The sequence below is a fragment of the Chrysochloris asiatica genome, unplaced genomic scaffold (genome assembly GCF_000296735.1).
Source record: "Chrysochloris asiatica unplaced genomic scaffold, ChrAsi1.0 scaffold00016, whole genome shotgun sequence".
In the NCBI taxonomy this organism is placed as follows: Eukaryota; Metazoa; Chordata; class Mammalia; order Afrosoricida; family Chrysochloridae; genus Chrysochloris; species Chrysochloris asiatica.
This window is the reverse complement of record NW_006408534.1, coordinates 8375464-8392669: the sequence shown is the minus strand read 5'-3', so window position 1 is coordinate 8392669 and position 17206 is coordinate 8375464. Positions and strand designations below refer to the sequence as shown.

General features: G+C 38.9%; 1 protein-coding gene across 1 annotated transcript in view; it reads right to left on the bottom strand.

Annotated features, from left to right (window-relative positions):
- Positions 1-17206, bottom strand: part of ALK (anaplastic lymphoma receptor tyrosine kinase) — a 1400642-nt gene that overhangs the window by 991466 nt on the left and 391970 nt on the right. Inside the window, exon 3 of the mRNA XM_006835167.1 lies at positions 6894-7058. Within this exon, the coding sequence (XP_006835230.1) occupies positions 6894-7058 (165 nt within the window). The remainder of the gene's footprint in view (positions 1-6893; positions 7059-17206) is intronic.

Sequence of the window (17206 nt, the reverse complement as noted above, 5' to 3'; positions counted from 1 at the left end):
GTTTACAGGGCACATCATCAGCTTCACATTCAACCATTCATATGGCTTGTTTCATTACATTGATTATTACCCCCTCCATATATCATCAGTTAACAGTGTTTCTCTCTATCCTCTTTAGCATTTTTTTTGGGGGGGGAGGAACTTGCCTTTTTGGAATTTACAGTGATAAATTGTCTTTTGCCACCCTCTCTCCTTTCTCATCTATTGAAATTGCTCTCCAGAAAGAGTTATAAAGCCACTCACATTAGGTATAAATGACTGAAAAGGGTAATTGATGAAATCCCAGGCAATCAGGGACTAGAGTTGGAGAACAGAATGGTAGGTTTCATTGGATGAAAGGGGAAGTATATAGCACTCTTTCATTTTTCGAGTTGCCTATCAATACCCTAATGGGTCAAAAAGGCTCAGAGTATGAGACTTTAAACCAGCTCAGCCACTCAGCCTCAGCCTTCAGCGACAATAGGTGCAAAGGTGTATCCTGAGAAATTTTCCTTACTAAGGCTGCAACTTTAGCTTGAGTTCCAGTTACTACTGACTAGAGTCCATTTGAGAGGATGTTCAGAGACTCTTTTAAGAACACTGTAGACCCTTGAAATGGGGGAAGAAATTGAAGAAAGGATGAGGGAAGCTGGGATTAATCTGGGCTTCTCTGAACATGCCTAAACTAACTGAATGGAGGGTTTGAGAACTCACAGCCCACAGACACAAGTAGAGATCACAGGATCCAGCCCACAGACACAGGTAGACATCACAGGATCCACACGTCAACTCAGTAACAAGAGGAGAACACACAAGGGCACAACAAGAGTGGATCCAAAGGCTGGATGTCTCTTACTCAGGTGTTACAACCTTAGCCTTTCCAGGACTCCTGGACAGTGTTTCTCAACTTTTAAAAAACTAAGAATCACAAAACAGTTCTTCATCCAAATCCTCCACCACAACCAAAACCAACTGTCATAAGCAGTTTTCTAGAGAAACCAAATCAGTGAAACATACATATGTGTGTGTGTGTGTGTGTGTATATATATTATCTATCTATCTATCTATCTATATATTATCAAGGAAATGGCTTACAATTGCAGAGTCCCAGGTTCCAAGCAGAAGAAAGAGAAAGAGTACCTCCAGCATGTCCATTATGTTGGGAGCAGGGCACACCCTCATGGAAGCATCCCTTCAACTGATTGGCTACTCATAGCTACTCATCATAGAATTAACTAAGCCTGTCATCAGGTTTCATCACCATGGAAATAAGCACATCTCAACTGCCAAACATCTGGAACCTAGTCTAGTCAAGTTGACACAAAATCCTAACTATTATTCCAAACAAACAAAAACTTGAGAATCCATGCTCTGGAAGAGAGTTAAATTGTGAAAGAAAGCATGTCAAATCCATTAAGAACTATGTCTACTCTCATTCTCCCTGTGAATGCATATGGACTAAGAGGTAGGGAGGGGCTTTATGGCTGATCATCTGTTTTCCATTTTCAAGCTAGGGTTCATGCTTGAAATCAAATTTTATCTTGCTGGAGAAGAAAAATCTATTCCTCTGACTACAGTCCAAAATATGGGGGGTCGTAGACATCAAACATGTTCCTGGCACTTCTTAAAAAGTCACAGAATGCCACAACCTGATGATTCCTCAAGATTTCATTAATTTATAACATTGTGTTCCATCAAGATGATCACTTTTTATTATCTTGCTTCTCTGAATTCTATCTCCCTCATTATTCTCAGTTACAGGAGCTATAAATTAAAATCATTTAGAATTTATACTCTTACAGTTCATTATCTATGATTGGTATTATCTTGCTGCCTTTTTCTGTCACTTCTAGATCCCCTGACAAGAAATATTACAATAGGTTCTAAATACCATCCAGCTAATAAATGTTGTTTAAAAAAACAACAACAAAAACTTGCCAACTACACTACCCTAAAAGGAATCCCATAGCTCCTTACTTCTATGACCAACGTCTTTTTTCCCTAAATGGCAGGGAGTCTCAAACTCTCAGGACTCATTTGAAAAGCATGATCTTACTTTGCCACGTGTAGATGGGAGTATGCCCTTTTCTCTTCTTGCACTTTCACCTCTTTCCTTGAAACTCAAGGGATGTCAACACATCAACATTCTATACAAGCACCCCTAACATTCTATAAAACCCCTGTGGTTATTGTTAAGTGCCCTTAAGTCAATTCTGACTCATAGAAATCCTATAGAGGGTTTCCTAGAAGCAGGTGGTGGGTTTGATCTGCTGACCTGTGGTCCTCAGTCCAGTGTTGATCAACTCTCCATTACTGGAAAATGTGAACAAGCCTTCTGAACACATCTCAGATATGCTACAAAAGGCATCCTTGTAATAGGTTCCCTGTGTTTCTGCTCCCCTTTATTTCTAAGGGGGAAGATGGTCCCTTCTGTTTCTAAAACTGATAGATGCTATGTGAACATTCGACTCTAGAAAAAATGAACACAATTTTCCAACAGTGAGAATATTCCCCCAAGTTACGACTGGAAGTGTTTGATTACTAAAGAGCTTGATAAAATGGAATAGTGTACCCACAGTGAATTTTGTGATGACTCACATCATTGTCCTTAGTGGTATGATATGCTACACCAAGTGGTAAGTGTAACAATTTTTCAGAGACAGAGAAGTTAACAACATGTAGCAAAACAAAACAAAACAAAAAATTGGATATCCCAACCCTGATTGATTCATGCAACAGAAAAAGACGTATATGTAATGTGTACACCAACCCTTGGTGCCTAGCTCCATAAAAACATGAAGAAACCAGTATGCTTTCAAACTAAATTAGACTAAGAAGAGGTGAGCATTTATGTATGAGTTTCTTCCTCTCTTTCTCTTTCCTTTTTGTTATGTCATAGCATTCAGTGTAAAATGAACATGCCAAAGACCACAAAGTAGAGAATGGAGAAGTGCTTTGTAGAATGGCAATGTGCAATTTACTGGCACTGTTTTTTTTTTTTTTTTTTTTTTTTTAAGAAAGCATACTGACTCTCAAGTTTATAATGTCTGATTCTACATATCCTGCAGAATTCATCAAGAATGCAAGAACCACTTGTCCTTTTCTCATGATCTACTGAATTGTGATCTCAATTTAATCCTTACCAAATTTAAAATAACAAATCTATAATGACCAAAGACACATGTACTGTCAGGACTGTTCTGAGAAATTGGGGACTGGGATCCAGAGACATTCATAGTGGCAGTGGAATGAAAGCAAGTTTGAAAGGGTGTCCATGCCAACAACCCAAACATGTCTATGTTTCAGAACTAGCTGAGAAAGTTGCTGGATGAAAGATTAAGCAGATATAAGGAAATGGGAGCTGCAAAGAGCTACTGCTTCTAATCCACCAAACTGACTAACTTAACAAAGTCTAGCAATATCAGATATGGATTATGAATGCATAGAGGCTTTTGCATTGCACAAGTCATTTGCCATGGACTGCTAACATAGAGTGGTGGTTCTAACCCACCCAGCTACTCTGCAGAAGAAAGTACTGGCGATCTGCTTCCACAGCAATAACAGTTAAGGAAATATGATGGAGTTCAGTTCTAATCTCTAACATGAGGGCACTATAGGTCATAATTGAGTCTACAGAGTGATATTTTGCTTGTTTGTTCATTTTTATTTTTGTTGTAGGGGGCATGTTTGGGTAAGTAAGTAGAGTCATGGGTAGGAATCTGAGGGGGTCCAAAAAGTTTGTGGAAAATTTCCATTAGTTTTCATTTCACTTTCCTTGAACTTTTTGAAGTCCCCTCCTATTAATACATCACTGGTGGGAATACAAACTGATGTATCAACTTCGGCAAATAGACTGACATTTCCTAATGAAATTGAAGGTGCACCTAGGATTCTATCCTGTGGCCCTGTAATTCCATTTCTAGTTATCTGCTCTAGAGGAATCTTGGGCATGTGCACCAAGGGCCACGTACAAGACTCTTACGGTAGTATTGTTGGCAATAGCAAAAACCATTGGATAATGGGCACCAAACATCCAATGACAGAAGATCAAAATTGTGGTATTTTTATGCAATAAATTCGTACAGTACCAGAAACAAAAGAATCACAGCTACATATAGTAAAATGGGAAAATCACAGAATAATAGTCTAATTCCATTTACATAAAAAGATGCAAAACATGCTAAATAAATCAATGTGTTGTTTGGCAGTACATATGTAAGTAGTAAAGTCAAAGTAAACAAATTAATGATCAGCAGATACCTGTATGCAGAATAGTGGTTACTTCTGAGGTAGGGTCTTGTGACCTAGGTGAGGTACACAGGCAGTTATAAAGGAACTGACAGCACTGACATTCTTAAACTCAATGGTGAAGTAATGTTTAATTTACTGTAATGTTTGATCTCATATGTTATATCTATGTTTTACTCATATCTATTGTATCAGACTCTTAATTTGGGGCATCTAGGAGCTCTGGTAGCATAGTGGTTACATATCGAGCTGCTAAACACAAGGTTGGCAGTTCGAAACTACCAGCTGTTCCACAGCAGAAAGATGAGGCTTTCTGCTCCCGTAAAGATCTGCAGCCTTAGAAACCCTGTGCAGGGCCACTATGAGTTGGAACCAACTCCATGGTACTTAACAATGACAACAAGGCAGTATTTCACATAAAGATTTGTGTGTGTGTGTGTGTGTGTGTGTGTGTGTGTGTGTGTGTGTGAGCTTTTATTTCTTCCCACGGATTAGGTATTTGGAGATGTAAATGCATTCTTTTTTTCAATTTTTGATGAAAATGTACACAAATCCTACACCATTCAACAATTTCTACATGTACAGATGAATGCCACCGGTCACATTCTGTACATTACATCACCATTCTCTCTCTATTTAGCCATACTGTTTCACCACTGTGAACTATTACTCTCTGTGCTCCCTAAATTTCTGATCTGTGCTTTAAAGTTATGTTGTGAACTTGTTCTCATATAGATAATTCTTTAAGAGAGTACAATATTCACGGCTGACATTCTCTATTAAATGAACCAAACTATTGTTTATTTAAAAAATAACTTCATGTTTTAATTTTAGTTCAAGACTTAAACATTATCTCAGGACAATAGATTCAAGTGTTCATCTGGTCTCAATGGAAGAAGTCTAATTTCCTTGACAATTTGAAGTTCTGTTCCATATTTACCTCCTTTTGATCCTTGTGATAGTGAAGGTTTTGTGTGAACTTGACTGGGCCAGGATTCTCAGTGGTTTGGCTTACTTTAAGATTTTGATGCTCTACTGGATTGAGGTGGAGTCCTAGTGTGGTGCTGTGGGTTAAAGCATTTGACTGCAAAGTCAGTTTGAACCACAAGGTCGGCAGTTCAAATTTACCAGTTGCTCCTTGGAAACCCTATACAGGGGCACTATAAGTCAGAACTAACTCAACAGCACTTAACAACAACAACATTGGATTAAGAGCCACTAACCTATACACATACTCACTCACTCATTCAATCATTCACTCACTCACTCACACCACAATATCATGAGTATACAGGTGAAAGAACCTTGACACATAAATCAAGGTCAAGCAATCTCAAGAGAGTAAAAAGAAAACAAAAGATCAGCTGGGAGCATGTGTAGAAGGGGAGGGTATTTAATAGTTCTGTTGTTCTGATAGGACTCAATGCTATTGTATAAGCCTAAGGGCATTAATGATTTTTGTATCGTCTTCCTAATCAGCATACCTGAGTTCCTGTTAGACTCCTGAGTAGCACTGGTCTCGGAGGGATAATCACTCCCAAATCATTGGGCCACACAGGAATCTTTGGCGATAGCTTTTACTATAAAGATAGTAGGGGATAGTACCTTGGCCAAGGACATTCAAACATCTAGAACTGGATCTACACTTAAAGCTGTGTGATTGTGGGTAAGTCACATTCCTCCTCTGAGCCCTAACTTTTTCATCTACCCTATCTCCTTTATAGAACTCAAGTCCAATATGACTGTGTAGGTTGGCATTTTTACAAATTGAAAGTTTTCTCTAAATGTATGATAAGCCCATGATCATTTATTATTTCTTCCTAAAAAACAAACAAACAAAAAACAGAAACACAGGCTGCCAATTCTGGGTCAATAGACTTTTCTGGGTCCAAGGAATTAGAAGCCTCAAGTTTTGGCTTGGACAGACCTGAAGGCAGGACTATGCCTTTTGGTGCCTCCATCTCTCTCTCTAGAAACTCAATAAATACTTAACAAGCACTTGTTAATTACCTACAGCTTACCTTTTTCTAGTCCCTGCTCATTCAGACCTGGGTATTTATAAATATATCAAAACTACTAGAAACACAACACAAAGCAAATATGCAGTCTGAATATTCACAAATGGTTCTGAAACTACCATTTTACCCATTTCTACAATACCTCCCAAATTAGGATAGCCAGATTTAGTAAAAATATAGGACACTAAATGAAGTTTGAATTTCTTAATACAATTTGAATAATTTTTAGTATAAGTATGTCCTGTATGTTGCATGGGACATTCTAATAAGAGAAAATTATTTGTTGCTCATCTTAAATTCCAATATGGGTGCATTGTATTTTATCTAATAACTCTAAACCAAATGAACAAACCAATCAACACTTTGTTTCACATCTTACATTGGGAAAGCCATAGGAAAAGTGTTATGAAATCAAATTTCCATTAATTGGTAAAAAAATAAATAAAAGGGTTACACTGATCTTGACATTGGACTTGCATCATCCCCTTCCTTGTGTGGACCCCAAATACATAGAAAGGCACAGATATCAAAGCAAGTGTTCAAAGAAAATAGGGCAGAGTTGAGGGGTGGGGGATGTCTCATGATTTCAAACTGAAATAGGCCTTGTTGTCACCCTCTAGGACACTTTCCAGTGCTCTGGACCCTTACCTCTTGGCATCTCTTTGGAGTGCTCTGCTTCAGGCCCATTCAACAGGTCCAATTGGGAGGCCTCTTCAGAGGGGACGCGGCGCCAGGACCAGCTGTGGTTCCCATGGTCATGCAGCGGAGGGGAATACTCCAGCTCACAGGGGAAATCAAAGCTGCATTCCAAACCTGCAATGGTAGCCAGGGTTAGTGGAGTTAGTTAGTCCCCCCAAACTGGCCTATCAGCCTTCCCTTTTCCCTACTACTCTGCTTCAAGAGGTTGTTGAGTTCATCTCATTCAAAAGTGTTACCCTCTGCAGGAGTAAGATGCTGCCAGTTCCACAGGGGGCTGGGCTCCATAACAGTAGCATAAAACATATGCTTTTGATATTTCAGTTTATAAGAGGTGTCCTCAGAGAAGGCAGGTAAAAATAGAATTAACAGATTGGACCCTGAGAATCTCCACATCCTATGAGGTTACATGGTAACATGGAAGGGGATCTGAGATCAACTGAATAGTCCTGGGACTTTGCAACCAGGCAGATTTGATTCTGACTCTGCCATTGGGTGACTCCAAGGAAGACCGTTACCTTCTCTGACCCTAAATGTCCTCGACTGTAAAATGGAGGCAATATAGAGCCTTGGTAATACAGTGGTTAAGTGCTCATGTACTAACTGAAACCAACCTAGCTCAGGTACTAACTGAAACCAACCTACCAACTGCTCTACAGGAGAAAGATGTGACAAGTCTGCTTCTGTAAAGATTTACAACCATGGAAAACCTATGGGGTACTTCCACCCTCTCCTATAGGGTCACTATGAGTTTGATTTAACTCAAGGGCAGTGGGTTTTGTTGGTGGTGGTTTTGCTGTGTACTATGGAGTCAAGGAATTCTGGTGTGATGCTGTGCGTTAATCAACCAGAATGCAAAGCCATTTGAACTGCAAGGATGGCAGTTCAAGCTCACTAGCTACTCCTCGGAAACCCTATAGAGAGTCACTATGGGTTGGAACCAACTCGACGGCACTTCAGAACAACAACAACAAATGGAGTCTCTTAAGGTTTACTTTAAGAACTAGTGAAATTTTATTTTCTATTTATGTGAATATGTAGATAATACACAAGGCTCAGAAAATGCTAGCCAGGCCCTGTTGTTGTTGATAACTGCTGGTTTTTTTGTTTGTTTGTTTGTTTTTTAAGTTTTTATTGTAAATTATGTGATAGTTTACATGGGAGAACACCAGCTTTACATTCATCCTATCGTATTTCATTTCATTGCAATGAGTACAAACCTTTCCATGCATCATCAAACATCCACAAGCCTGCAGTGCTATTGATTTGATCCACACACATTGTGACCCTATACAAGGATTTTCAAGGCTGTAGTTTTTGTGAGAGCAGAAAGCTTCATCTTTCTCCTGCAGTACAGCTGGTAGCATTCAATGCTTATCCTACAGAATCACAGATGTCTTCCAGGCCCTGCCCGATGCCCTGCCCAAACTGTTTCTGAAGAAAAAGGCCACAGGGAACTAGAGTTTAGTTCACAGCCTTGCTTCAAATCTCCCTTTTCAAAACTCTCTCCAGAGAAGATAAAGACCATTTTGACTAATTAGGGTTTAAGGTCTAAGGGATGGAGTCCTGGTGTGACACTGTAAGATAAGCACGGGGCTGCTACCCACAAGAAAGGCAGTTCAAACTTACCAGCTGTTCCTTGGAAACACAATAAGGGTCACTATGAGTCAGAACCCACTCAATGGCACTTGTCAACAACTGTCTTGGGGAAGAGGAAAAGGAAGAATGGTGCAGTTTCCTGGGTGAGGTCACAAGTTAAACAGCAGGAGGGGTCATGGCATGGTACATTGTATTTCCTTTTCTTGGTCTTTTCTAGGAAGGGCATCTTATGCCCAAATTATTGCAGGTTTTGGATAAGCACAGGACTGCTAACCTCAAGGTCAGTAGTTCAAACCCACCAGATGTTCTATGGGACAAAGGTGAGGTTGCCTACTCCGTGAAGATTTACAGTCTTGCAAAGTCTACATTGTGTTGCCATAAGCCATAATTGAGTCGATGACAGTGGGTTTACTTTTTTCTCTATATTTTGAGGCTACATAGATGACTCATTTTCCCTCCTCCCTTCCTTATTCATTGCTTTTCTCCTAAAGTAATTGACAAAGGACTAATTTCTAAAATTTACAGAAATCTTCAATACCTCAACAGGAAAATGGCAATTAAAACAAGGGCAAAGGACATATACAGATACTTCACCAAAGAGGACAGCCAGAAAACATGAAGAAATGTTCCTAATCATAGTCATTAGAGAAACGCAAATTAAAAAATAATATCATCTCACCACAGCATTAATAGCATAGTTCAAAAAAAAAGTGGGGGATGGGGAGTTGCTGCAAGATAGCAGGCTAGGCAGAAAGACTGTAAGGGCCTTCTACAACAAAGATACGAAATACCAAATGAAACAGATGCAAATGATAGTCCTGGAACTCTGAGCTTCAGATGAAGGGATAGATAAGTAGATTGAATGCTTACTAGTAGAGAGAGCTGAGCAAATGCAGCAAAAAAAAAGAGATACTGGTGACCTGTGCTGGCCAACCATCTTGAACTGTGAGCAACTTCAGAGATAAGAAAACACACTGGCTTTGCAGAAACATACCTGTGGCTTACAGAGATAATGGTATGATTATTTCCTTTCTCTCTACATTCCCCTGGAGTCCTGATGTGGCACTGTGGGCTAATGACTCAGACTGCAAATTCATTTGAACTGCAAGGTTGGTGGTTCAGGCTCACCAGCTGCTCCTTGGAAGCCCTATACAGGGTCACTATGAGTCAGAATCGAGTTGATGGCACTTAACAACAACAATAACACACTCCCCTGGTGTCCAGAGACAAGAATGACCTCAACCACCTATACTACCAGGGAAGCTCCTCCTATCCCTGTGCTAGAAGCTGCATGGAAGTGACTTTTAATGGGAGGTCTCAAACCCATTAAAAGAATGGGGAATTGTATGCATTGGTCCTATTCTGACAGGTTCTGCTCCAAATCTGTAGAGGTGGCCCTAGCCAGCCCTGCACTAGCTCTCACTATGAGAAGCAGTTGAACAATGTGGGAAGAAAAATGAAATTTAAAAAAGAGACTGGAGATGTGTGCTGGATGGTAAGCCACAGTGTGACCAATGTGAACTTTCCTGGGCGACTTTGAAGGCAAGAAGGCAGTAAGTGGTGTAGAGGCGTAAGGCCTACTGAAGGAGAGAAAGGGGTGAACTTTATATTTCTTGTATCCTACATTATCTTGGTGACCACGGGTGTGGCCAGCCTTGATCCATGTACACTCAGAGGGTACCTCCTGCTCTCCAGGGTGCCAAAGTCACATCAAAGTGTGTAGGGAGCTAACAGCACCAATCCCAGCACTTGGAATCAGATGTGACCTATTCCAGACCTACAGAGCCAGTTCTGGTCAGCCCTGGACTAGAGACACCGCTTACCCTCGGCTCTCCTCTGGGATGGAAATATCCTGATCCTTCAGCTATTTTGGGACCTAAACAAACTACTTCTGGATTGGGTGCTTAGAACTGACAACACCTAATCTAGGTTTGAGAGTTACCATTTCATCCCTTATTCACCCGTGATGTGAGGTCCATGACTAGCAGGAGCCCCCAGAATGTTCTCCTCTCTGGGTCTGACTTTTGTTTACCTTTCATTGTTTTTATTTGATTATTCTTTTCCCCTCATCATTCTCTCTCTTGCTTCCTAAACTTTCTATCTCCTCCTTTGTTATATCTTCCGTTTTTTCCTTCTGCTTCTCTTTCCCAGATTGTGCTGCTTATTTCTTCTTCTCCTCTCCTTTGTCATCTTTTAAAATTCCACTTTGTTTGTTTGACTATTCTCTGGTCTCTTTCTCATTTACTCATTCCTCTCACTAATTGGGTTTAGGTATTTTTATCTCTTTTTTTCTTTTTTCTTATTTTCTTTTCCTCTCCCTCTTTTCTCACATTTTTGCATTCTTTTTCTGGCTATTGACTGATTTTTTTTTTTTTTCTTTCTTTTACTATTTTCTTTTTTTACTGTTGCTTTCTGGTTTGTGCTTGTCTTACTGTCTTCCTATGTGCATATTTTCTCACCTTGCCTCACATGACAGGAGACAGCAACCACATCCAAACAGCCCAGCCTCCACCATACCTCCTAAAAGCCCATCCATTGAAAAGAGATGACACCAACACCATACACCAGATCAATGACAGCAACCAACATCAGCTAAATACATCCTGATCTCAATTGCATGAACAACAAACAGAGAATTGTGCACAAACTCGTCTCTTGATCACACCCACCAAGCAGCAGTTGGTGAGTGCCTAAGAATACTTCAACATACAACCATCAACTTAATACAAATACAACAATATCAACATGTCCTAAAAGCAGCAATCAATTTCTGATCACATTAAGAAAAACCACAAGTAGCTCAAACAAATGACCAAGAATCAGAGCTAGATAACATTTTTGAGGAAAAAAGGCATTGGAACTACCTGAAACAAAATACAAGAGAATAATATTAGGTATCTCAAGTTATTAGAAACAAGGAAGAAATCAGGAAAATATTACAGGCACAATCAAACAAAATAGATATAGGATTACACACAATACAAAACCTGCAAACAGAAATCCAGAAGATTAACACTAAGATGTCAGAAGTGGATCCTATACCAAAAGGGCAAAGGAATAAATTCACATAACTGGAAGCCCAAATTCATAATCCTTAAGATAAATCAATACTGGTAAGGTAGAAGAACAATTAGAAAAAAGAATGAAAAAATTTAAAGAAAGCCTAAGATTCATGTGGGACAACATAAAGAGGAATAATTTACAGATGATCAGCATTCCCAGAACAGGAAGAACACATGAAAGGTAGTTGAAGAGGTGTTGGAAGAACAGTTCCCTAGCATTATGAAAGATGAAACGATCATAATTCAAGAAGCTGAATGAACCCCTAGAAAGGACAGACTTCAAAAGAAAATGACCAAGACATATCATAATCAAAGAAAAGGAAAGAATCCTGAAAGCAGCTCAGGAAAATGAAAAGTTACCTACAAAAGAGAAGCAACATGATTAATCTCTGATTTCTCAGCAAAAACCTAGCAAGCAAGAAGGCAATGGAAAGACATATGCAAATCTCTGAAAGAAAGAAAAAAAATTGCTAACCAGAACCATACACCCAACAAAACTATCCCTCAAATATGATGGTAAAATTAGAACATTTCCAAATAAACAGGAATTAGAGGAATTTGCAAACACCTGACCAATTAAAAAAAAAGGGGGGGGGCAAGAGAGAGAGAATTCTGTAGACTGAGAACCAACAACAACAGACAACAACCATTGATTGACAAACATGATAACACCACCCAGAATTCAATCCATATATCTCATATATCTAAAAGAATCCAAAGTAAAACAAACTATAGACTGACTATTAGAAGTTAGAAGTCAGAGATAGCAATTTATAATGAAGACAACTACAAAACAAAAAGAGGGTAAAGTATGGTTATAAAATACCAAATCTGTAAGAATATCAAATAGATGTCAAGATAAAACAGACTTTTAAACTGGGGAGGAAACATCATATAAAGTTGTCCTGTAATTTATTTTAAGTGAAAGAAAATACAACTTCACATAAATCAATAGAAGGGAAACCATGAAGATTTTGTGAACATAAAAAAAAAAAAAGAAAAAATGAAATTGACAATGAAATACAGAAACAAAATGGACTCAGCACAGAAAAATATGTTGAACAAAGAAAGCAGCAGCACAAAAAATACACAGCAAAATGACTGCAATCAATTCATACCTCTTGATTATTACACTGAACATCAATGGATTAAATGCACCAGTCAAGAGACAGAAAGAAGCAGAATGAGTAAGAAAGCAGGATCCATCAATATGCTGTCTACAAGAAACATACCTTTCACACAAAAACAAAAATTTAGATTAAAAGTTAAAATATGGAAAAAAGTATATCGAGTTAGTAATAATAAAAAACAAGCAGGAATGGCAATATTAATTTCTGTTCAATAGACTTTAAGGCAAAAAGCCAGATTAAGAGACAAGGAAGGACAATATTTCATGATTAAAAGGTCAGTTGAACAAGAGGAACCATAATAAATATCTGTTCTCCAAATGAAAAAGTTTCAAAATATATAAATGAGACTACTAGAATTGACTGCCACTCATCTGTCATTTTGTCATACTGTGGTCATTTGTGAGTTGCTGTGATTCGGGAAGCTATGGCATGGATATTTTAAATCCCAGCATGGTCACACATGGTGGAGAGGTTTCAGATGAGCTTTGACATGCAGACAGACTAAGAAGGAGAGATGGACTACTTGCAGATGTTTAATCATTGAAAGCTTTATGAATAGCAGTGGAACACTGTCAGTACCAGATTATTGAATATTGAAACATGATGACGAGCACTAGAGTATTATCAGATATAGCCCAGAAGATGACAAAATGTGACTGGGGAAGAGCTGCCTACTCAAAATAGGGTTAACCATGATGATGTGAATGGAGCAAAGCCTTCTGGGTCTTCATTTGCTGATGGGGCACAACTCAAAATGAAGAGAAACAGCTGTAATCATCCTTTAATAATCAGAATAAGGAATGCAGGAAGTATTAATCTAGGAAAATTGGATATTGTAAAACATGAAATGTAAGGCAAAAACATGGATATCCTAGGCATTTGTGAATTGAAATGGACTGATATTGGTCATTTTGAGTCTGAAAATCACATAGTTTACTATGCCAGGAATGACAAATTGAAGAGGGATGGCATCACATTCATCATCAAAAGAACTTATCAAGATTTGTCATGAAGTACAATGCTGCCTGTTATAGGATAATATCCATATGCCTACAAGAAAGACCAGTTAATATCACTATTATTCAAATTTATGCACCAACCACTAAAGCCAGTGATGATGAAATTAAAGAATTCTACGAACTTCTTCAGCCTGAAATTGATCAAACATGCAATCAAAATGTATTGATAATTACTGGTGATTAGAATGCAAAATTGGAAACAAAGAGGAAGGGATCAGTGGTTGGAATATATGGCCTTGGTGATAGAAATGATACCAGAGATCACATCATAGAATTTTGCAAGAACAATGACTTCTTCATTGCTAATACCTTTTTTAAACAACATAAAAAATGACCATAATACATGGACCTCACCAGATGAAATACACAGAAATCAAATTGACTACATCTTGATTGGCTTATGATATGGAAAAGGTGGAAAAATTCCATATCATTAGCCAAAACAAGGCCAAGGGCAGACTGGAACAAACCATTAATTGATCATATGCAAATTCAGGCTGAAGCTGAAGAAAATTAAACAAGGCCACAAGAGCCAAAATATGACCTTGAATATATCCCACCTGAATTTAGAGATCATCTGAAGAACAGATTTGATGCATCAGACACTTAAGACAGAAGACAAGAAGAGTTGTGGGATGATATCAAGAACATCATACAGGGAGAACAAACAAGATGGCGGATCGGGTGGACGTGTAGCAGAGAGCTCCACCAACAACAACACAGAATACCCGACCAAGCAGGCTCAGGGGATGGTCCCAGAACTCTGAACCACATATAAAGGAATACTTACAAGGCTGGAATGCTCACAACTGGAGGAATTTGTGGCAGAAACAAGATATCCATTGCTTTCTAGTCCAGGATGCTTGGCTGCTCCAGGAGCCCCCATCATGGGTGAGACCATGTGGGGGAAGGATCAGAGCGGCTACAGACACCTGGCAGAACCGCTGAAATAAAGGTGTGGACATTCTTTCCTTTTGGTATCTGTTCATTGATCCCTCGCTGTCTGTGCACCTCCATTCTGGTGACTATGGGGGTGCCTGAGCTAGCGGGCACCCCAGACCCACCCTCGGAGAGTTCTACTACACATGCGCACAGATCTCTTCGAAATTTAAAGAGACAGTTTCCAATTAAAACCAAACGGCCACAGCTGGCCCAGAACTGTTTCCAATCAAAAAAAAGGCCTGAACAGGGATTGTGGAATGGGACAAGCAGACAAAAGAGGAAATAGGCCGAAAATTAAATCCTAAGTTACGTCAAAACAACCAACAATGGTATCTTGAAACTTCTCAGGAAGAAGAGTGAAAAGGGAAGGCCATTTCCTGATCATATCTACCTTGAGGCATTCAGAAAGCATAAAATATACCAAAATACACACCCATCTAAGTATTAAGGCCACAGATAACCCCTGAAGAGGATAGACATGCATTAATGTGATGAATTAAATCAATAGGTGAATTAAATAAAATGCACTATAACACCCATAAGGAACTCACTCCCTAAATAATCAACCCTATGAAAATAAAAAGGAAGCATTTACCCAATAATAAAGCTCAGACGGCAGGAAGGGACATGAAAGAAGGACAAATGGAAATGGAAAGCTTAGGAAGGAAGGTAGAAGAGTACTATTTGTTACACTGAGGGATTGCAACTAATATCATGAAATAAAATGTGTATAAATTGTCAAATGGAAAACTTGCTCTATAGACTTCCATTCAAACCACAACTAACAAAGAAAGAAAGCAAGTGGCTGAAGGATTTTGCACATGGCAGGCTCCCAATGATTGTGGATGGATTAATAGATTATGTGTTAAAATGTGGGACAGTGGTTAAAATGCTTGGCTCCTAACTGAAAGTTTGGAAATTCTAGTCCAAACAAGCACTGCATGAATCTTGGGAGAAAGCCCTGAAGACCTACTTCTAAAAATTTAGCTATTGAAAACTGTAAGGATCACAACTACATTCTGACACATGTGAGGTTGCCATGAGTTGGAATAGACTCAGAAGTAAAATTTTTGTTTTTGTTTGTATATATGTACATCAAAATGCAGACTATTCAGTCACCTCTATGTCATCTTCTTGACCCAACTGTGGGGTATGAAGTGAGGTATCTATGTAACATAGAGGACAAAATATTAAACTGGATCCAAAAGGAGTTTGATTGGGGTTCAGGTTTGGTCATTCACTTTTCATGTATAGCCCTGGGCATCCTCACTTGCATAACAAGTGATTTAGATTGGATGATTCTAGAAGCCAACTACAATCATGATACCTGATGTCTAGCTCCAGTTCTGCTACTAATGCTGGTGATCTTAAATTAGCCACTTAACCTTCAATAAAATTTAAAATGAGACCTAGACCAGATGTCTAAAATTCCTTGATTAGACTTTTTTTTTTTATTTTTTAAAGATTTCAAAGACTTTCCTCTTAGAAGGGTAATAGAAAATTTAATAAATCAATCTGTGTGGAGGCACTAATAAATGCTAACTCTCAATTAACATTTGTGCATTTTAACAGCTGCTTGTGGAGCTACTGCTACTTTAACCCCAAGACAAGTCCAGTGTAGGAACTTTCAGAATGCAGCAGAGAAATGGGACCAGCTTTAGTGCAGGCAGTAGGTCACTGTATTCTCCTTTAATCACACTTATATGCAGCCAGTCCTGTCCTGGAGTGGAAGTAAAATAATTCCCATTGGTGCTAGTCAAACTATCTAAGTTTAAGGGGAAAGGAAAAAAGAAACCCTTCAATTATATGTCTATTAAGTAGCATTCTGCTTCTCAGCTGATAAAGATTTATGGTCCCAGTTGCTCTACAGAAGCTACCATCCTCTGGACTTGAGGTTAATACCACTCACCCTTTTAAGGTTCAGACAATTCACCTTTATAATGACAAGTTGAAATGGGTTGTTTGAGTTGACATGCTCCTTACTCACTGTCTACATATCTTATCACCCTTGAAGATTTTCTACTTGTCTGTGGGATTTGAGTTTGTTGCTATGAGGAGGTGTCCATGATATGTCTGCTGCTTTCATCTTCAAAACTTACTTGCCAGGCACCTATTTTTGATAGTAGAATACAAGAAAACTGGCCCAACATTCTGCTAACCATTAAATGTGGCTTCTTTGGTGAGTGTCATAAATGCATGTCCACATTATTGACCAAGTCAGAAGGTGGGAAAAAATATCTGGCAACCCTCATTCTCACTAGGACAATTATTAGTGCGGTTCCTCAATTTCCAACTTCAGTGACCATGCTCTTTCCTAGTTTTTGTCCAATTAAAGATGTGTCACAAATGGATAAGCTGTCTACTAGCTGAAAGGCTGTCATTTGGAACCCTCTCAGAGGTGTCTCAGTAGACAGGTCTGGTGATCTGCTTCCAAATGGTCACATTCTAGAAAACCTTACTGAGTAGTTCTGCTCTTGGACAACACTGTGAAGTATGAGTATTCCAGAACACTT